The sequence below is a fragment of the Cavia porcellus genome, unplaced genomic scaffold (genome assembly GCF_034190915.1).
Source record: "Cavia porcellus strain 051 isolate PalLab524CR breed Dunkin Hartley unplaced genomic scaffold, mCavPor4.1 scaffold_3, whole genome shotgun sequence".
Taxonomy (NCBI): domain Eukaryota; kingdom Metazoa; phylum Chordata; class Mammalia; order Rodentia; family Caviidae; genus Cavia; species Cavia porcellus.
The window spans coordinates 22,281,722-22,304,666 of NW_026947486.1; the positions used below are offsets into that span (position 1 = coordinate 22,281,722).

Sequence of the window (22,945 nt, forward strand, 5' to 3'; positions counted from 1 at the left end):
ACTTTTAGCTTTATTGATATGGTGGATTACATTTATTGATTTACGTATGTTGAACCATCCCTGCATTCCTGGGATGAATCCCACTTGGTCATGGTGTATAATTTTCTTGATGATTTGCTGCATCCTTTTTGCCAATATTTTATTGAGGGTTTTTGCATCTGTGTTCATTAGGGAGATTGGTCTACAGTTCTCTTCTTTAGTTGGGTCTTTCTCAGGTTTTGGTACTAGAGAAATATTTGCTTCCAGGAATGACTTAGGAAGGATTGCTTCCCTTTCAATTTCATTGAATAGTTTGAGGAGTGTCGGCATTAGGTCTTCTTTGTACTTCTTGTAGAATTCTGCAGTGAATCCATCTGGGCCTGGGCTCTTCTTTGTAGGTAAGGACTTAATTAAATTTTCAATTTCATTAATAGAGATCAGGTTATTCAGCAGTTTTACATCCTCTTGATCCATCTTTGGTACTTCATATGTTTCTAGGAATCTGTCTATTTCTTCTGTGTTATCATAACTTTGAGAGTAGAGGTTTTCAAAATAGGTGTTGTTGACCTTCTGTATTTCTGTAGAGTCTATAGTGATTTCACCTTTTTAATTTCTTATTGCATGAATTTGAGCTTTTTCTCCCCTTTTTAAAATAAGGTTGGCTAGGGGCTTATCAATTTTATTTATTCTTTCAAAGAACCAACTCTTTGATTCGTTGATTCTTTGGATTGCTTTCTTAGTCTCTATTGCATTGATTTCTGCTCTGATTTTTATAATTTCCTCTCTTCTTTTGGCTTTGGGCTTGACTTGCTCTTCTTTTTCTAGCTGTTTGAAGTGTAGCATCAGGTTATTTATTTGTATTCGTTCTGTTTTCCTGATGTGGGAACTCAGTGCAATAAATTTTCCTCTGAGGATGGCTTTCACTGCATACCATAGATTCTAGTAAGTTGTATCTGTATTTTCATTTTCTTGTAGGTAGTGTTTAATTTCTTCTTTAATTTCCTCTGTGACACACTGATTACTCAAGAGTGTGTTATTCGGTTTCCATGTGTTTGTGGGAATTTTGCAGTATCTTATATCATTAATTTCTGATTTCAAAGCGCTATGATCTGATAACATGCAAGGGATGATTTCAACTCTTTTGCATTTGTTCAAATATGTTCTGTGAGCTAATATATGGTCTATTTTAGAGAATGAACCATGTACTGCTGAGAAGAATGTTTATTCTGATGTTGTTGTGTGGAACATTCTGTATATGTGTATCAAGTCCATTTGTTCACAGGTGTGATTCAGTTCTGTTATTTCTTTCCTCATTTTCTGTCTGGTTGATCTGTCCCTTGGTGTCAATGGCATATTAAGGTCTCCTGTTACAATTGTGTTACTGACACTTTGAGTTTTCATTTCTGTTAATAGTTGTTTTATGTAACTCTGTGCTCTGGAGTGTGGTGCATATATATTTAAGATAGTTATCTCTTCCTCTTGGAGTTTTCCCCTAATGAGTATGTAGTGACCTTCTTTGTCCTTTCTGATCATTGTTGGTTTAAAGTTCACGTTGTTTGCAAACAAAATGGCTACTCCTGCTTTTTTTTTTTTTGGATTCCTGTTGCGTGAAGTATTGTTTTCCATCCTTTGACTTTCAGTCTTGAGTATTCATCTGGGTTAGATGGGTTTCCTGTAAACAGTATATGGTTGGATATCCTTGATCCATTATCCTAGTCTGTTTCTTTTGATTGGTGCATTGAGACCATTTACATTAATGGTTATAACTGTTGTATGCTGGTTTATTGTTGACATGTTATCTCTCTGCTGTAGCATCTTTATCTTTCTGTTCTGTTTAATTATCTGCTTTGCTTAATGGTTTTTTCCTTTGCGTACCTACATTGTCTCTCAATATTTTTTTGCAGGGTTGGCTTGGTGTTCATGAAGTTCTTCAGCTGTTCTTTGTTATGGAAGTACCGTATTTCACCATCAATTTTGAATGATAGTTTTGCAGGGTACATCAGTCTAGGTTGGAAATCATTTTGCTTCAGGATCTGGAATACTTCACTCCATGCTCTTCTTGACTTTGTTTGTGCTGAGAAGTCTGCTGTGATTCTGATAGGTTTTCCTTTATAAGTGATCTGTCTTTTCTCTCTGACAGCTTTTAATAATCTATTCTTGTGTTGGATTTTTGAGATGGTGATTATTATATGTCTGGGTGTAGTTTTATTTTGGTTATGACTATTTGGAGTTCTATAGGCTTCACTGAACCTGATGTTGGTTTCTGATCTCATGCTTGGGAAATTTTCAGCTATTCCTTCTCTAAATATCTTCTTGACATCCTTTATGTTGTTCCCTTCTTTTTTATTAATCTCTATCAATATTATGTTGTTTTTCTTTGCATCATCTTGCAGCTGTTGAATTGTTATTTCCTGATTTCTTGTTAGTTTTAAAAGATGTTTCCTTTCCTGTTCACTAGCTGCAATCCTGTCTTCAAGGTCTGAAATTCTATCTTCACTTTCATTGAGGTGGTTTTTACAGCTTTAAGTGGAGTTTTTAATTTCCTGTATATCTCCGTGCATCTGCTTTATATATTCTGTTTGTTTCTTATATTGCTCATCTAGGGATTCTATCTTTTTGTTTAGTTCCTCCAATTTTTTAACTGTGTTTTCTTTAGATATGTTCAGAATCTCTTTCATTTCTATTATCATTTCTTCTTTTACCTGGGAGATTATTTCAAGTTTGAATTCCTTTAAAGCTTCCTGGAGTTGACTGTTTATTTCAGTAGCTATTATGTCTGATATTTGAGGTGAATGGCATATATTTCCTTCTATCTACATCACTCCTAGGGTTTCTTAAGATGGGCTGGAGGTTTGAGGTTATAATTTGATCTTTTGTTTTGTCATTTTCCTATATTTCTGTGTTTCAAGTGTTGTTCAAAAGTTTCCTCAGGGTTTGTTGGAAATCCGCTTCTATGTTCACAGCTCCTGGGACTCTGGCACCCAGTTCCCCCAGGCCGCTGGGCCTCTAGAACCAATGGCTCTCTTCTGTCTGTTTAGAATTCTGTAGTTCCAGATAAGCTGGGCTCCAGGTACACTGTGCACCCACCTGCTTGCTGGAAACTCCACAGTTCTCCAAGCACAGCCAGAATGAGGAGGCGGATGTAGGCGCCTGGGGTTCACTTAGCCACTTCACTGCACCTGGAAGCCTGGAGGGTCCCTAACAGTCTGGGCTTGGTGCAGAGTGTACTGGGCACTTACCGCAGGCCGCGGGGCCTCTGGAATTGGTGATGCTGGCCTGCTTGCTGAGAAATCCACAGTCCTCCAGACACCTGGGGAGGCGGATGCAGGTGCCCCAGATCCGCCTAGCCCTTACTCTGCACCTAGATGGTGCAAGAGTCCCAAATAGGCTGGGCTCCAGGGATAGTGTGCGCCTGCCTGCTTGCTGGAAACTCCACAGTTCTCTGAGTGTAGCTGGAATGGGGAGGCGGATGTAGATGCCTCAGACCCAGTTAGCCACTTCACTGCACCCCGAAGGAGGGTCCCAAACAGTTTGGGCTTGGGGCAGAGTGCACTGGGCACTTACCACAGGCCGCGGTGCCTCTGGAACTGGTGATGCTGGCCTGCTTGCTGATAAATCCACAGTCCTCCAGACACCTGGGGAGGCGGATGCAGGTGCCCCAGATCCGCCCAGCCCTTACTCTGCACCTAGATGGTGCAAGAGTCCAAAATAGGCTAGGCTCTGGGGATAGTGAGCGCTTGCCTGCTTGCTGGAAACTTCACAGTTCTCCAAGCGCAGCCGCCTATAACATTATTATATGACTGGATTGTTTTTCCTATAAAATTTGAAGGAATTCACTGAGCCTAATATAATTTTAGAAATTTCTGTTTGAGTATTGTTTGAAATATTCTTGTTAAATCTCATTTTTAAACTTGTCAATGATTTTTGCATCTACAATTTTATTATGTATTTTAAATGCTGAGATTTTCAAGCTAAGTAAGATTTAAATATAGAATATGTATTTAGTATCATTATCTGTATTTTTATATTCTACTGATAACTACATTTAATTTATAATTCATATTTGTTTTACTGGTCAAAATTGCTGGAGGTTTATCTAATTATTTCTTCTCTGAAAAAAAACATCATTCCTTGTCTTCATATATATCAGATTCTTAAGTCATGTAATTGCATTCTTCATTTTACTTTATTTTATTTTTGAAAATGAAGAATATGGTAAGCAAAACTTAGAATGTATTATAGTTACTTTGCTTATATTTTCAGTGTCTTTGCATATTATGCCTGTATGTGCAATTTTATATAAAATGTAGATTTCCATTCTCCTTGAGTATTATACTAAATTATGAACTTGAATAGTTCATTAGGAATTAAGGTGCAAGTTTCATTATGTGCTTTAATCTCTGTTTTTTTTTATTTTAAAGAGATTAAAAGAAAAGAAAGCAATAAAAACAAAACAGTCTAAACCATATATGGTTTCAAAATGAGTCACTATATTGCATATTGTAATCTTTAAAACAGTTGCTCACAATACAAGATACAAGCGTGCAAAACAGATCAAACAATATAAGCAACCACAGGTTCTTTCCCACAACTAATTGGATCAATAACACAAATATATATATATATATATATATTTAAGCAGCATCTCACAGAAAGCTTTATTCCTTAAGGTTTTCCGAGCAAGCCTTGCTCTCTGTAAGTTAGAATGCAGGCACACTAAGGTCCTGATGTACTATTTAAGAATGTTTGCTTCCCTGCTGATGCTTCCTTTCATGTCTTAGGTAAGAGACTGAAATTCCCAGAGAATTATGTGAAAGGCATTTTGAATAAACAGCCTCATTTAATTATCATAATAATTCCGTTATACTAGGAAATAGTATTTCTCATGAAATAGAACAACTATACATATATACATATATATATACATATATATATATATATACATATATATATATATATATATATATATATATGTATATATATATATATATTCCCTTTCTTCTTTTTTCTTTTTCTCCATCCAAGTTGTTATAAGGCTTCCCTTATTTCTTGATCAGTGAGTCTGTTGTTTGTATATAGGAATGCTATTGATTTTTGAGTGTTGACTTTGTATCCAGCTATATTACTAAATTTAGTTATTATACCTAGGAGTCAAGGCAGGACCCTACCAGACTCAGAACAAGGCTCCAAGGCTTCCCCATGGGATGGAGATTGCTGCACCCATTTTCAGCTCACAAGGCAGAGCACAGGTGGCTGCAGGCCACTGGGGTCACTGGGCAGTGCCTGTTGAAATCTTCCATAAAGATGTTTCTACAATTTTACTTTTAGTACAGTCAATAGAAGCTGCCTTTTTTTGCAAAAATATCACTTATGAATGCAATATCTTCAGTATATTTTTTATTTTCTATCAGAATGAAGTGAATCTTTTGATAACTACATGGCTGAATGGTTGTTGTCCTCCTTTTTTTAAATAGAGAGGTGACATATTACACACTTGTTTTGACAATGGATTGATTGCAAGGAGGTGAAAATGAGTGCTGTAAATCCAGTGGGAAGGCTCTTAAAATACTGTTATTCAGGTGAAAAAATCATGAGTGATTGAAATAAGACAGAGGCAACAGAGGTTTTTAGCAGGTCAGGAAGACTAAGACTTGGACTTACTTGGACTGCAGGAATTGGGTCAAGAGAAGGGTTAAGGGTGATGCTTTACACATCTTTCTGATTTAGGCCACCATTATCAAAATGGAAAAGCTAATTTGGTTTTTCACAATAGGCCATTTTCTACAGTTCCTTCTCTTTGTGTTTACCCTGCAAGAAGTGACACCAGACCAAAAGGTCAGTTAGAACTTTGTCAGTTGCTTACTGAGACTAAACTTGTTCAACCTTTGTGTAAAACACTGTGCTAATTATTCATGAATATAGGGAGCTTTTTCATGGGAGCTCTATCATGAATTTAAGAAAAAAAATTTTAAGACTAAACAATATTGAATTCCCAGTCCAAGGTAGTAGGTATGTAAAGGTTAAATTTCCCACAAGAGGGCAGCATCACCTCATAAATTATGCAGTGAAGGCCATCAAAGGGCTAAGGTACAAGACTGAAGGCATTGGGCCTGCCGCAGAATGAAAATCCAGAAGGCCATTTGATCTCCAAGATCATAATTATAATCGTTCCTAAGTACCTGGTAGAGTCAAATGTTATTATGCATGAGAGGAAAAATACACAGAGCTCACCAAGAAAAGATGAGTGAGTAAAACAGTGGAATTTCATGTTCCTGTCACTGGCACAGAAGCTGCTCAGGAAGATGCCTACATTCCCTCTGTGTGCTAATATTGCTGTATAAGCAGCATCTCACAGAAAGCTTTATTCCTTAAGGTTTTCCGAGCAAGCCTTGCTCTCTGTAAGTTAGAATGCAGGCACACTAAGGTCCTGATGTACTATTTAAGAATGTTTGCTTCCCCGCTGATGCTTCCTTTCATGGTAAGGTAGAGACTGAAATTCCCAGAGAATTATGTGAAAGGCATTTTGAATAAACAGCCTCATTTAATTATCATAATAATTCCGTTATACTAGGAAATAGTATTTCTCATGAAATAGAACAAGGAAGTAGCACACATCAGTCTCTAAAACAAGAACTCTTAACAAGCTATCTTCCAAGAAGTAGTATTTAAAATCCACATCATGGCCAATCGATGACTGAATCAATAATAATGTGTCTACTGTATTGCACTAAGTGTGCTTAGCATGCTACTTCCTATCCAGTTATATACATAGGCAAGCATGACTTAATCTTAGGTATCAGACAGTAATATAGTAAGTCAATAAAATGGTATATAACAACGTCCTCCTAAACTCTGAATACTACTTCTAAGTGTTCTAAGTGCTCTCTCTTCAGGATAAATCATTTGGATATAAAATATGAGAATAACGGAAGAACTGAAGATGGACCTACATTTCTGGCTTGATTGGCAAGATAGTCCTGGTCAGTGATACATGGAGCTTAGGAGGAAAGGAAGATATTTTGTTAGGTTTTGAGCATATTGTGTTTGAAATGTTTCTGAAATGCCTTAAGAATAAATGTCTAGTGGGAATTTGATTATTTGATTTGGGACACAAGAGTTAGGACCATATTTGTATAGAAACAAACTAGCTAGAGGATAGGGTGAGATTTTCAGCAATATAATAATGCAATTAGAGTAGAACTAGAGAAAACACTCACATTTAAGCGGTGGTTAGAGAATGACAGATATTAAAGGAGTTTGGTCTCAAAATGGACTGAGAGGTAGGGGGAAAAAAGCAACATGGCATCTGCAAAGTAAGAACTGTATGAAGGAAGATGGCAGATTGGTAAACAGCAAAGAAACAGCTTCTCTGAGTTTTGGTGTCCAGATGCTGAAATATAGCAATATAAGAAAGAGGATAAGGAGAGAAGATGGTCCCCAGGACCAAGCAAGGATATCAAGTGAGAATTGAATATGACAGGGAGAGTAGAGAAAGAAATATCAACATACAAGGAGGACGTGGCAAATAGCACTTTCCACCTGAGCCCTGAATTACTGTGTGGGAGAGGAGGCTTCAAACTGCAGATGCACAGTTGAAACTCACAACTGCAGAGGCCTCCACAGACAAATACACCAGTAGAACAGAGGAGCAGATACATGAGACTGCAATGACTGGTGAGTTATTTGTGTTCAGATGTTCCACAGGAGAGGGTAATTGGCTGGTAGCCATCTTGGAGAGGGTTCAACTGAGCTCAGAACTCAGAGATGCTACAGGCTGGCTCCATCTAGTGGTTCCCAGTGTCAGGTAAATGTAAAGCCTAGTTCAAGTTGGCAGGAAGTCAAGGAACAGAGTTCACGACAGCAGGGAGCTGAGTTCAAATTGGCAGGAGGCACACAGAGTGTTATAAGTTATAAGGTTTTATTTGTTCACAGCCAGAATTCAGCCAGAACTTGAGTGGAATTAAAGGTATAAATTTGCTGGGATTATAAAACAATCTCCAGCCTAGACGGATGTATCATACAAAGCTAATTTCAAAATTGATGGAGAAGTAACATACTTCCACAACAAGGAACACCTGAAGAAATTTATGAATACCAAACCAGCACTCCAAAATGTTCTGAAGGACATTCTACAAAGAGATAACAAGGACTACAACTCCATGAACTCCAAAACAATGAGTCCACCAGGCAAGACAAGTAAATAAAAGGGGAAAAAAGGAAAATGAATAGGTAAAGAGCATGACAAGGATGTCAATATGTATCAGTTATTACCATCATTGTAAGTGGTCTCAATTCACCAATCAAAAGAAACAGACTGGAAGAATGAAACAAGAGACAACATTCAACAATTTGCTGCATACAGGAAATACATAACTCAAAAAGAAATTTATAGAATGAAAGTAAAAGTGTAGAAAACAGTACTGTGTGAAACAGGAACCTGGAAAAAAGTAGGGGAAGGTATTCTATTTGCAGATAAACTGGATTTCAAATCCAGACTGATTAAGAGAGGCAAATATATCCTTGTAAAGGGAACAATTCAAAGGGAAGAGATAACAGTCTTAAGTATATATAGACCAAAGATCAGCACACCCAATGACACAAAACAAATATTAACAGGTATGAAAAATCAAATACACAATAACACAACTGTAATGGAGGGGATTCAATACCCCACTGTTACAAATAGACAGATCAACTAGACAAAAATCCAAAAGGAAATATAAGAACTGATCCAAGCTTCTGAACAAATGGTCTTAGTAGATGTTCACAGAGTGCTCCAATGTACAACATCAGAATACACATTATTTTCAGCTGCACACAGAACATTCTCCAAAATAGGCAACATATTAGCTCATAGAACATGCTTAATTAAATGTAAAGAAATTAAAATTATCCAATGCACACTGTCAGACCATAGTGTAATGAAACTGAAAATCAGTGGCAAAAGAAACCAAAAACCTCCATAAAGACATGGAAATTAAATATAACCTCCTGAACAACCATTGGGTCACAGATGAAATTAAAGAAAAGATTAAACAGGTCATAAAACTAATAATGCAAGTAAGAATACCAAAACTGATGGGATACAATGAAGCAGTCCTGTGAGAGAAAGTCATAGCACTGAATTCCCACAATCAAAAAAAAAAAAAAAAAAAGAGCAAGCGCAAATAAACAGAGTAATGTTGAACCTCAAGCTTCTAGAAAAAGAAGAAAGTCAAGCCCAAAGCTCATATGAAGGAGAAAATTATAAAGATCAGAGCAGGAGTCAATGCAATTGAGGCTAAGAAAACAATACAAACAGCAAAAGAACTGGTTCTTTAAAACACTAAATAAAATTGATAAATCCTCAGCCAAACTTTTCAAAACACTGAAAAAGACCCAAACCCATTCAATTAGGAATGAAAAGGGTGAAATTATAACAAATCCTACAGAAATCCAGAAGATCATTAATACCTACTTCCAGAACCTATATTCTAATAAGATATAAAACATGTAAGAAATGGACAGATTACTACACATGAATTAACAATGATGACTCAAGAAGATAAGAAAATTCTAAATAATCCCATATCAGTCAATGAAATTGAACATGTAACTAAAAACCTGCTAATAAAGATATGTTCATTTCCCAATGAATTCACTGTGGAATTCTACAAGAAATGTAGAGTAGATCTAATGCTACTCTTCATAAACTCTTTGATAAAGCTGACAGAGAAGCAATACTCCCAAAGTCATTGCTGGAAGCAAGGGTTACTCTGATAGCAAAACCAGAGAAGAATCCAACCAAAAAAAAAAAAAAAAACTGCAGTACAATCTCCCTATTTAACATAGACAGAAATGTCCTCAATAAGATACTAGCAAACAGAATGCAGCATATCATCAAGAAGAGTATGTACTGCGACCAAGTAGGACTCATACCAGAGATGCAGAGATGATTCAATGTAAACAAAAGAATAAATGTAACACACCATATAAACAGAGTCAAAGACAAAAAACTTAAGGTCATCTCAATAGATGTACAAAAGCATTTGACAATCTAACACCCAGTTATGATAAAAACACTACAGATAATTGGAATAGATATTCTTTATCTCAAACCTGATAAAAGCCATCTATGACAAACCAACAATCAACATCATACTCAACAGAAACTAAAAGCTTTCACTTTAAAATCAGGAACAAGACAAGAATGTCCACTATGAACACTCTTATTCAAAGTAGTTCAGGAAACACTAGCTAGAACAATTAGACATGAGAAAGAAATAAAAGTAATAAGTAATAATAATAAAAGTAAACTAGCTTTCTATGTGCCAAAGAAGAAGTTAAATTAACATTATTCATCAATGGCATGATATTCTACATAGAAGACCCCAAAAACTACCAAAAGACTTCTAGATTTATTAACCAAACTGAGTAGCATAGTTGGATACAAAGTCAGCACTCAAAAATCAATAGCATTCCTATATACAAATAACAAACTCACTGAGAGAAATTAAGAAAACAATATCTTTCACAATAGCATGCAAAAATAATGAAAAACCTAGGTATAAATCTAACAAAGGAAGCAAAAGACTGTTACATAACAAACTGAATGACTCTGTAAAAGGAGATCAAAGAAGATATCAGAAAATAGGAAGATATCCCTTGTTCTTGATTAGGAAGAACCAATATAGTGAAAATGGTCATACTTCTAAAATTGTTATACAGATTTAATGCAATCTTGATCAAAATGCCAATAGCATATCTTACTGAATTAGAGAAAACAGCCCTAAAATTCATTTGGAACCCAAAGAGATCTTGAATACTAAAAGCAATTCTGGACAAAAACAAAGACAAGGAAAGGGTCATCACAGTCCTCAACTTGAAATTACACTACAAAACTATTGTGAGAAAAACAGCACTGTACTGGGAAAAAAAAAAAAAAACAGACCTCAGGATAAATGGGACAGATTAGAAGGTGTAAAAGTAGTGTTAAACATACTCAGCCACCTCATCTTTGACAAAGGAGCCAAACACTGAAAGATAGCCTCTTTAATAAATAGTAGCCATAAATAGTAGTAATAAATAGATAGCCAGGAAAACTAGCTTTCTATGTGCCAAAGATTAAATAGACCCTTATCTTTCACTGTTCACTGAACTAATGGATCAAAGATCTAAATTTTAAAACAGAAACCCTATGTCTGCTGGATGACAGAATATATAGTATCCTTGAAGACTTTGGGGCAGGCAAATACTTTATGAATCAAATCCTCAATCACACAGCAAATATCACAAAGAACCAACAACTGAGATCTTTCACCTTATTCAAAAGCCTTTGCACAGCAAAAGAAACATACAACAGAAAAAGAGGCAGTCAATGGTATGGGAAACATTTTTGTCAGGTGCTCCTCAGACAAATGACTAATATGTGGAATATATAAAAATCTCCAAAAAAAGACTCCAGATTTGAAGACCCAATCAAAAAATGAGCACTTGAAATGAATAGAGACTCCTCAGATGAAATAGAAATGAAAAATAAAAATATGAATAAAACTTCAATATCAGTAGTTTTTCAAGAGATTCAAATGAAAACAACCCAAATCCATCTTACTCCAAAAACTCCTTACTCCATTAAAACAACCCAATCCATCTTACTCCAAAAAGAATGGCTATTATCAAGAAATCAACCAATAGCAAATGTTGTTGGGGATGTGGGAGAAAAGGAACACTTTTCCACTGTTGGTGGGAGTGTACAACCAATATGGAAAAATCAGTATGGATATTCCTCAAAAAACTAAAATTGGACCCAGGCATTCCCCTGCTTTGTCTCTTCCCTGAAGCATTAACAGCATCATATCACAGTAACATATGAACACCCATGCTTACAGCAACACAGTATATAATAGCTAAATCTTGTAAACAATCCAAGTACACATCAACCAATAAATGATTAAAGAATATATGGTATGGGGCTGGGGATTTAGCTCAGCAGCATAAGCGCCTGCCTTGCAAGCAGGCAGTCATGAGTTCGATCCCCAGTACCGATTTAAAAAGAAAAGGAAAAAGACCAAAAAAAAAAAAAAAAAAAAAAAAAAAGAATATGTGGTATCTTTATACAATGGAGTACTACTCTGCTATAAAGAAGGATAAGCTTGAGACCTTTCTCGCTAAATAAATGCATCTCAAAACCGCACTCTTAAGTAAAATAAACTGGATAAACATGCTTAAATGCCACATTATTTTCTCATGTGAGAAACCAAAAATGTAAATAAGGACCGTAATGTATATATGTCATTGTGAAAAGAGAAGACATTTTTCAAGTGGGAAGGATAAGAAGGGAGAGGGTAGGGAAAAAGGAAGGAAGGGACAAGAGAACAGAAGAGAAGAATGGAAATAAAGCTTTTTTTAAATAAGGAAGGGTAAAGGAGTTTAAAGGTGGGGAGGGAATGCAAAAAGAAGAAGTGAAATATATCATATACAAGTACAAATTCCGTATGATGCATATTATCATTATGTATATCTAAAATATACCAATAAAATTAAAAAGAAAACAAAAGGTAAAGTAAAAAAAAAGTATTGCATGAAGGGTGCACAATCTGGAGCAATGTTGTGGACACCGTATATAAATCATATATGATGAAGAATGAAAATAATCCATTTGCTTTGATCACTGGCAGATAATTTGTATTACAGAGTCATTTCAGAGGAGTTCTGGGATCCAAATTCAAATGGTACAGAAAGCTAAATGGCAAAGGCAGAAGTGAAGACAATGAGTATAGACTATTTCTCAGAATAAGTAGGAATAAAAGAAAGAAGGTGGGACAGTAGCCAGAGGGGGAAATGGAATTGTGGGGAAATGATTTTAAATTTTACTCTAATAAAAATAATTCAAGTTGTGAAGTTGGACACGCGGATAGGATTAAGGCAAGTAACTAACAGAAATGAAGTCTGAGTTTCAACAGTGCAAAACCTAGGAGTGAAAGGCAAAACAAAGAAAACAAAAGAAAAGAAAAGAGAAAAGAAAGAAAACCAAACGAAAGAAGAAAAGAAAAGAGAATAAAAAGATCATGGAACTGGAGGCGTACCTCAGTGGTAGAGCACTTGCCTAGCATACACAGCACTGAGTTTGATTCTCAGCACTGAAAAAGAAAAGCTCCGTAAATATCTCACCGATACACAGATGGCTTGGAAACACCAAGATAACTGTCCAAGTTTGTCCTTACTTCCTTCTATTTACTCCACTTATCCAGAGTATCTCTTTGCCGATGGGTTGTTTTTCCAATTCTACTCATCCATTAGCTCATATTCCACCTCCTTAACATGTTTTAACCTATCAGTTTCCAAGTGATCTCTTTCCTTTTTAAAGTCATGTCATGTGCACTAACATTTTGACCATTATATTCTGTTATGCGAAATTTCCTTTAGTCCTTTTTTAAATAGATTTTACTAATCAATTTGTTATATATGTGTCTTTTCTCCCCTGTTAGATTGTATATTCCTCAATGGCAGTTTCTATCAGCCTCCAGTGTGCCTATTATGGCTGGCAGTGGGATTTCTTTAAGTCTTGTTGATACATGATTAAACAGTGGCAGCCCCTTTTGAAAGAGCAGACAGGAACATGCTGAATTAGGCAAGTCCTTAGTGTATATTGAGTTAATTTGTCCTCGCAATAGGAAATAAGGATACTAAGTCTTGAGAAGCAGAATCAGTTTATCTAAAGTGATAAGTTTAGTATGCAGCACTGCTGGGATTTGAACCAATGGCTATTTTTTCCTATGCCATTCTGCTTCCATTGTCTACAAAATCTATTCATGTGAAATAATTCTGTCATGATGATAATGATAAAGATATAACCCTATAATGCTTTATTATCAACCAAGCAGTTTCAGTGCCCTCTGCACCTTATATCAAAATCCTTCTGTGTCTTACCTCCTGACAATCAGCTTGAGGGTTCTGAAGGAGCCTTTGATGAGGATGAGGGCCTCTTGGCGGGAGCCATACAATGGAGTGCCATTGATGTTCACCAGCTCATCACCAGTCCTCATCTTCTGGGACAAAGCTGCCTTGCCTCCATCTTCAATCTGTGTTGCAAAAAAACAAAACAGAAAGCAGGTGCTGAAGTAACTTCCCCATAACTCTACTTCCTGACTCCTCCCAACCTTGGAGCCAAATGAAGGACTAGGATATGGCTCCAGGTAGCTTCTAGGAGCAGCCAATGAGTTGATCACAGGCCATTATTTACTGGAGGCAAAGCTTGGGCAAGCCCACAAGGCAAGAGGCAACAAAGGAAAAATACAATATCTGACTGGTGGAATGAATAGGCTATTCTGGGAGACAAGCACTTTTAAAAACAGAAAAATGACTCTTGGAAGGCACTACCACAGAATGACTAAAAGATGTGCACAAAAATTGGAGCCAGAAGGTATAGGCTCCAGTAAAAGCCAGCAAATCCTTTCCTATTTTTGGGCAGACTTTGAAGTCTGATTCGAACTTGGTTTGAAAGCTTGCTCTGTTACTTTCTGGCTGTGTGATTCTGAGGAAGTTATCACTATGTCTTTATTAACTTGCTTGGGAATTGTAGATAGCAAGAATACCTATCTACCATACAGAATTATTGGTATAAATAAAAGCTCTGTTTAGTACAACAAGGTAGTGAACTGTGAAAATATTGAACTTTGCTGCTAACTCATTCTGTGAGTGAAATTTTAAATTTGAAAAGAACAGAAGTTGGGGCCAGAGATTTAGCTCAGGGGCATAAGCACATGCCTGGCAAGTGAGAGGTTTGTGAGTTTGATCCCTGGTACCCTCCCCAAAAAAAGCAAAGCAAAGAAAAGAAAGAAAGAAAAAAGATCCAAATTTGTTACAAAGCAGCTACTAATATACCTAAATCTCTTCAACAAGTACCTAGAACAGTGGTGGCAAACCTATGGCATACGTGCAATAGGGGACTGTTTGCATCATTGAAAGCCCTAAAAGGTTTATTATCATCAGTCCAGAACCATGCTTCCAGTGTTTAACACACAGTGAGCATTCAGCAAAAGCTGGGAATATGGGCGTTCTCTGTTCCACTGTAGCCTACAAATTTCCTTTGGCTCCAGTAATCCAGACAAGAAGATTGTCAAGCTGAGAGACACTGAAAACAATGGCAATTAATAGCCACCGAGGCAGGCAAACAAAACCAAAGTAAAGCAGAAAGTCCCCAAGTGCCATTACTTATAGTTTATTTTAGATATAACATTCCCTTTACCACAAAACTAGTAATTAGATTCACCTATTAGAATACCAATTTCATTCCAGGTGATAGGAGTCATCTCATTTAGCTACCCACTAACTCATTATGCAATTATCTGGTGAAATTTTATGATGCACAAACAATATATTAAGGGCTAGAGGCATAAAAATGAACACAGATCATAGCTCTCAGCCTCAGAGGGGAGTTATTGTCTACTGCTTCTATGTTTGTTGAGATGGACAGTTGAGAAAAAGTCCATCTTAATCAGATGTTTTTCAGAGGGAATGGAGAGGAGAAGTAAGGATGACAAAATCCTACTGCCCTTAGGGGAAAATAGATTCTAAAGGGGCAACTCAGGGATGGTCTTTGCTGAAGGCTGTATATAGTTATTTCTACTCTTGTCCTAATCTTTTTCTCATTTTTGTATGCTTATTTGCTTGTTTTGTATGAGATGTAGTAAAGGGATTGATCCCAGGGGTGCTCTATCACAGTTACAACCCCAGCTTTTAAAACATTTTGTAAATTTTGAGACACATTTGTCCAAGATGGCCTTGTGATCCTCCTACCTCAACTTCACAGAGTAGTTGGTATTACAGGCATGTGCCACTATGTCCGGTCCTCTATCCACACACTGTGAAAGTTAGACTACTATTGAGTTTTAAATCAAATAGCTTAGATGCAGTTTGGCAGACAAGACCCCTGAGTACAGAGAAAAATGTTAATTCAGGATCTTTTAAACCACTAGGATCTTAAAAAAATAAAACTTAAATCACAAACTTATTAAATGTTTTTCAGCTAACACAATAGTAGGGTGTGTGTTTATATCTTCATTCTGGTACCTGCACCACCAATGAAGACAAAACAAGCCAATATTGGTAAATGAGGAACAACTCTCAGCAAATTAATTAGGATAACATTTCTAGTTCCACTGTCATAATTATTATTTCTCAGACTTGACTGCTTGCTGCTTAAAAATAAGAGAAAAAAGTAAAGTAAGGCAAAGTGCTACACTTGAATTTCACAAGTTCTATTTGAATGACTCATTCTTTTGGCATTCACTGAAAGCCCTCAGCATTAGGCAGAACTTTCAACATGGATCAACCATTTGAAAAGGCTTCCTGAGGCTAACAAAGGACATCAAACAGTAGTCTAACTAACGAATGTTAATGGATTTTCCCTATTGATGTACATTGGTCTTAATTTAATCTATTTGTATGTTTATTCATACCACTCATTATCTATATTACAGGTACCCACTGCAAGTCTTTCCCTCAATAGGTACTGATATTAAGTACCTCATGGCTAATTAAGCACAGAAGGACACCATTACTATCTCTGTACTGTACATTATATGCCAGGATATGAAAGAGGGGAATCTTTTAAACTAAAATGCTTCCTTATCACTGTAGCATAGCTCAGGCCTTTTAGTTTCCCTGCTGCATTTTGTCTGCCACTGAGTCCTCTCACAGACTCTTTTCTTGAACTACAGTTTCAGATTGACAGTGATCATTTTTATCTTCCATGTCCTTAGTTGATTACAACATCTTCCACAGAATGGGTAGACTGAGTACAACAATGCCTCTTTAGTACAAATGTGAGACTGCTCAGACAACAAAATAGTAAATTTTGAGTACCCACCATATTTTTAAGAGTCCAGTTGATCAAATGAAGAAATGAAACTGTCCAGTTGAAGATCCCAGACTATGCCTCATTCTAGTTCTTTTCTATATGTAAGCCATTTACTAAGCTATACGGTTGATTCCTTACCCTTCCAGACTTTTTGGTCCTGTTTCATGATTGTTTACTAGTCTGTCTCTTCCATCCTCTGCTTCTTAATCCCTTAGATCTACCATGTCTTGCATTTATTGTTTGCCTTTCTGAACAGTACTCCAAGGTCAATGGCTCAAATACATTTTTGTTTATATGAATGACAAGGTTTGTGTTCATATTCTGAGAGAAGCACGAAGAGAGAGACAGAGAGACAGAGACAGAGAGAGAGAGAGATGTTCATATTCTGAGAGAAGCACGAGAGAGAGAGACAGAGAGGGGGGGGCGGGGAAGGAGAGAGGAGAGAGACAGGAAGCAAATGAAGAGAAAAAAATCTTATGGAGAGAAAAGAACACCTACATATATCTCTTCTATAAATTTTTTTTTTCTTTTCCACCACTTTCCTTGTAACCTGGATGAGGCCCAGGAAAGGTATGAATCAACAAAGTTGCTAAAATTAACATACCCTGCTGTATCATATCATATATATCATAAATGCTGTCCATTCAGTAAGGTTTACCTTCTCTTTCTAAATCAAATTATTGTTTCATCTAAAGTGTTGTGTATTCTCAGATTATACCCAGATGCATTGGACTATTCATGTAAACACACATAACAAAACTCAATATAAATGATGATCAACTTAATATGTCAATTTGGATTATCCAAGTGCTCACTAGTGGCCAAGCAACTGAAAATATATGTTAAGAGGTTATACAATGAAAAGCCAGCTGATTTCTGGAAATCAAGGGGGATGTCAATTGACCATGGACAAGTTCCTTTCCACTCCTGAAGCCTCTATTACACTTACTGGTAAAATGTGAGGCCCTGCCTGGATGATTTCCTTGGGATCTGATAGCTCTGGGCCTTTGTAGTGCTGACATTCAGTGACCTGTGAGCCATTTCCAAAGTCATGCATTATCCTTCTGCTGACAAAGATAATCCCAGCTTTTCCCTCCATTTTACTTTGTCTTCATCAGTGTTTCACTCTTCTAAAGCTAATTAACATCCACTTCTTGATTCTTTATTGTTTCAGAGTAGTTCACCAATAAGGGAATATTTAATAAGGCATAGTTAGGACAATGAGAGAAAATGATTCCTGGAGCCCCATCTTGTGTTAATGAGTTAGTGACTTGGAAATGTTTAATATGTTTTCAGTGAAGCATAAAGTGTTCTGACAGTTGTCAACAGAATGACAAGTTGGACCCTTGAGAGTAAAGGGAAAGAAAAACGGGCATATCAGCACTTTACTAGCTTTTTAGTAGCACTTATTTAGTCAAATGCAAGCAGATACTTGCTTGTATCGTTCAAATAAATTTAGGAGATATACAGATGTGAAGTAATATTAGATTAGTGTTTAAAAAATCCATTCAGTAGACAAAATACCAGCCACAACAATAACCAACAAGTATTGAATGCCTATTATAGGAGCACAAGAACAACACTAAAGATTAATGAAGTGACTGTGAATATCTCTGTTTTCTACAAGAAATTTATTAGAGAATGTAGTCATTGGCTGAAAGTTGCTCATCAATTCTCAGAGCTTCAGCCCAAACTACCACATCATACTCCTACCTCTGCCAGCTTATTTATAGTGTAACATGGCGAGTAATATTTTTTCATTGATCTCTTTCTGCAAATAGAAACATTCCTCATAGATATAGATATTTAGATACAGATATATCCTCGAAATGTCTTTTCGGCATCCTTGAAATATTTTAAGGCTTTTATAAGGTTAATAATATAAACACCTGTTCATCAAACTACCATTTTCTGGGAAATCAATAGAGAGAAAATGTAGAGATAAGGATAAGCTGCCTTTTAACCATTAAGAAACGGATTTTCAAAGATTGTATAAAGTCAGTCCTTCTTCTGAAATTTAGTGTGAAATCTTGAGTGAACAAGAGTTATCTTTTTATCATCTTCCCTCTCTCCCCTATTAGTATCTCTTAGAATCTCTGTATGCTATAAGCAATTAATCAGAGTGACCTGAACAGGAAAGAGATAGGGGTTTTAAAACCACTGCAATCTCTTTGGCATGCCTTTCAGCACTATGATCCCAGGTGGCAGGCACCGGCCGCCCTAACTTATCACTCTCAGAAATTCTATCTCTGAAAAATCCTTCTCGAATTTCAAAAGTAGTCTAATTTTAAAAAATAAACCCAAGAAATTCTATTGCTACTAATTTTATCTTTCCTACTTTACTGCACATTACCAAAAGGCATAACAGAAAATGAAAACATATCTCTTAATTAAATGAAAATTCAAAACTCACTAGTTAAAAAGGTATAAGCAGGTCTGGTTGACAGCAGTAGTGCATGCAGGCAGCAAAAGTGAGAAGATGAATATCAAGGGAGAAACCATTTTTCTTGTCTACACAAAAAGCAGTTGTTTAGATCATAGAAGGAGCTTCTGCAGAGTGTAAAGTCCTTGTGGATCCAGCTCAAGGACTTCTCTGACCTTGAGCCAATTGGACTCTGCTGTGCCTCTACACGATGCCCTACCCCTACAGCAAGGCTCCTTCCCAGCTGCCTCATCACCCTGTGGTTTACCAATCTTCACAACAAAGGCCTTCAAAGCTCTAAATCATTAAATTTTCCTAGAGATTAGACCAAGTTGAAGTCTAAGCAATTTTGCCATAAATTATCCCAGAGCCAACCTTAGCTTTAGGAATTTGGTGATGAGGATAGGGAAAAGAAGTCAGAAGCACTGTCCTATGTCATCAATAAAAGGCAAGTTTCTCTTTGCTCTTACCGAGTCAAACATCCTGCTGTCTTTATAAACCAGGGCAGGGGAGACAAACATGGCTGGATGAGAGAAAACTCATTATTAGCTGATTTCTTCATTGGAGTCTTATTTGCACTTTATCAACAATAGTCATTTTACACTGAAGCCTTTTGCTGACATTAGTATTATCAATATTCATAACAAATGTTAGTATTCAATGGTTTAGAACAATAGTATCCAGAACAATGTATTAACATTAATATTAAGATATTAATAAGATGACTCACTAGAACATTTGTTTATATTTCTATTTATCTAGGACAAATTAAAATCAAATTTTATTAATACTATTGTTGGACATAAGTTACATCTTGATAAATAAAATTGCATATATTGAGGAAATGTGCTCAAAACATTTTTACTAACATAAACATTTCTTAAGAAAATAAGAAGGCTTTAGCTCTCATTATGACCTTGAAGTGGACAGATATTTCTTTAATAGGATGTAAAAAGCAGAAACTGTGAAAAAAGTGACATGAGAATTTACCAAAGCAAAAAAACCCTTCATCAAAGATATCATCAACAACAAAAAAAAAAAAACAAGGAAAATACAAGCTGTGTATCAAAAAATATTCATCATACAACTGACAAAGGACATACACCCAGAAAATGAAATGAACTACAAAGCAATAAGAGACAAACATTCAATTAACATTTGGCAAAAGATGTGCATAAGCACTTCAACAAAGCAGATAGCCAACTGCCTGATAAGTGTATGAAAAGGAATTCAATCAAAATTTTCATCAAGAAAATGTAATTTAAATCACTGTAAAATATCACTACACATCTGAGTACCTAAAATTAAAAAGACTGAAAATATTACATATTGCCAAGACTGTAAAGCAATTTGAACTCTGCGTTCCTGCCAGTAAATCTACAATCTGGAAATCTGTATACTTACTTAGTCCCAGATCCAGAAATCTAATACATAGAGACATCCAAGAGAAAGAAATGCATGTACACATAAAAATATGTATGACATGGATATCTACCAACACACACACTGATGCACACACGAACATGTGCATGCACATGCAGCATACAACACAGTAATTAAAAAGAACAAACTACTGATGCATACAATAAAATGCATGAATCTCAAAAATATTATGTTGTGTGAAAGAGGCCAGATAACTATATGGATCTATATTAGATGAAGATCAAGAACAGAAAAAGCTAACTATAGAGAAGTTTCATTCATTGTAAAAGCACATGAATAATTTTCTGGACAGGCAGACATACACACACACACACATGCATATATATTTGGTTGCTGATTATATGAGAGTGAACAATATCTACAATTCATTGTGATTCATGTCTTTTACTGTATATAAGTTATTCTCTAATTTAAGAAAAATTTTGAAAAATAAAGACCTGGAGAATATACAGCTTATTATTCTAAATGACAAAATATTTCTCTTAAAGTGGAAATATCCACCATAGGGTTCTAATTTATGAATTTGATCATTCATTGTTCCTATCTGCTTTAAAACAGCATTCATCCACTCTTCCCTTCAAGGTGAATGTGTACAGTAGGAAGTAAAAATGAAGATCAATACTTCCTTTTCTTTATCTGCCAACTGATAAAGTTCAAAAGTTTTGCCTTGAATCTCTAACTGCTATCTATCATAACCTGTCCTAAGCATAGAATCAGTCTTTGCTCAGTTTTGGAGCCATCCACTCCTCTTCCTCTTGTCTATGCTAGATATGTCTCTTTCTTATGGTTCCCAGAATTTCTGACACTTCTAGTGACTGAATTTCATCAGGCATTGTCATGCAAGCAACTAGCTCTTTCTCAGATATCATTATTGTCCGTTTGTTGGTTGCTCGTGCTTTTGGCTATTTCATAAGATAGGACCTTTAGTGGTACAAGTGATTAAAAAAAAAAACCTCACAAAGCTGATAACAATAATGAGAATCTGGGGAAGACTAGGGTGAAAGAAATTAGAGGAATGTATATGGCAATGTGTGATAAGTTTTGCTTCTGAATTCTACAAGCAGTTTCCAGGAACACAGTCCACTATGTACAGTTATGATATGCTCCTTTGTATAATATTTTTTAAATAGTTTAGAACAAACCAAATCTACAATACCCTCCAGAACGGGGAAGTCACTGCAAACAGATATAGCAGGTGAGATGAGGACACTGAAAAGAACAATAGTGTTTTACAAACCATCCAATATAGAAATACTGCTGACTGGAAGTGTAGCTCAGTGGCAGAGTACTTGCTTATCACACACAAGGCCCTGTGTTTCATCCCCAGCAGTTGTGGGGAAAACACTCGGAGTACATATCACTTCTTTGGCATTTTTGAACTATGTATAATGACCGAATTAAAACAAGAATGCATATTAAATTCCACTGGATTACTAGAGAGAGATGTAAGTAATACCACTTGGATTAATCTAATCTTTTTTTTTCTCTTCAGTATCAACAAATTGCTAATTTGAAAATCATTCTTCAAATTGATCAGAACCATCTTCTTAAGTTACCAGCTGACTGCAAATGAATTAGATACAACCTTCTATCCTAAGACGATGTGACTATCTGGAATCTGAATCACCCTAAGGCCAGGTTCACTGAATAACTCAGTGCTCATTCCCTAAAGCCATTTACTCATAATTCATTATGTAAAAAGCCAAAGAGAGTTTCTTTTTTTTTTTTTTATTTAAGAGGAAAAAGAGAAAAACACAAAACAAACCAAAGCGGCATAAGGGTACACGCAATACAGAACTACAAAACAAAACAAAACAAAACAAAACAAAAAACCATAACAGTAAGAAATTACCTGCTAGTAGATTACACACTATTTTCTTGAAAATAGTTCCTCAAATCACAGTATCAAAGAACACAAGGTGGACATTCAAACAGGGAGACTGCAAACAGCTGTGTTCAATGTTCCAAAAACATTGATAAAGTCAGCTATTTAACACCCCCAAACACACTTGCTGTTATATCCGTTAGAGCTCTTTTTCTTTTTTTTTTCCCTCTCTTTTTTACAACAAAATTTACACATCTTGGATTTTATTACTCCTTAGTGCTTATTACTTTCTTTGGGGGGGGGGAGAATACAGTCAAATATGGCAAAACAAAGCTGTCAGTCAATACCAAGGATAGACATAGCACATGGTGTAGAACAGAGTACAAGTTTATCAACAATGGTTATCAACGTTGTCCCTTGTTTCCTTAAAAAGAAT

The 22,945-nt window shown here is 36.0% G+C and overlaps 1 protein-coding gene across 3 annotated transcripts in view; it reads right to left on the reverse strand.

The window, feature by feature from the left end:
- Shroom4 (shroom family member 4) overlaps positions 1–22,945 on the reverse strand; it is a 266,758-nt gene that overhangs the window by 103,053 nt on the left and 140,760 nt on the right. For 2 of the 3 annotated variants that reach the window (XM_003461976.5, XM_013159041.3), the window contains exon 2: positions 13,888–14,039. In XM_003461976.5, the coding sequence (XP_003462024.2) occupies positions 13,888–14,039 (152 nt within the window). Of the gene's footprint in view, positions 1–13,887; positions 14,040–22,945 lie in introns of those variants that run through there. The other variant, XM_013159048.2, reaches the window with a different exon arrangement.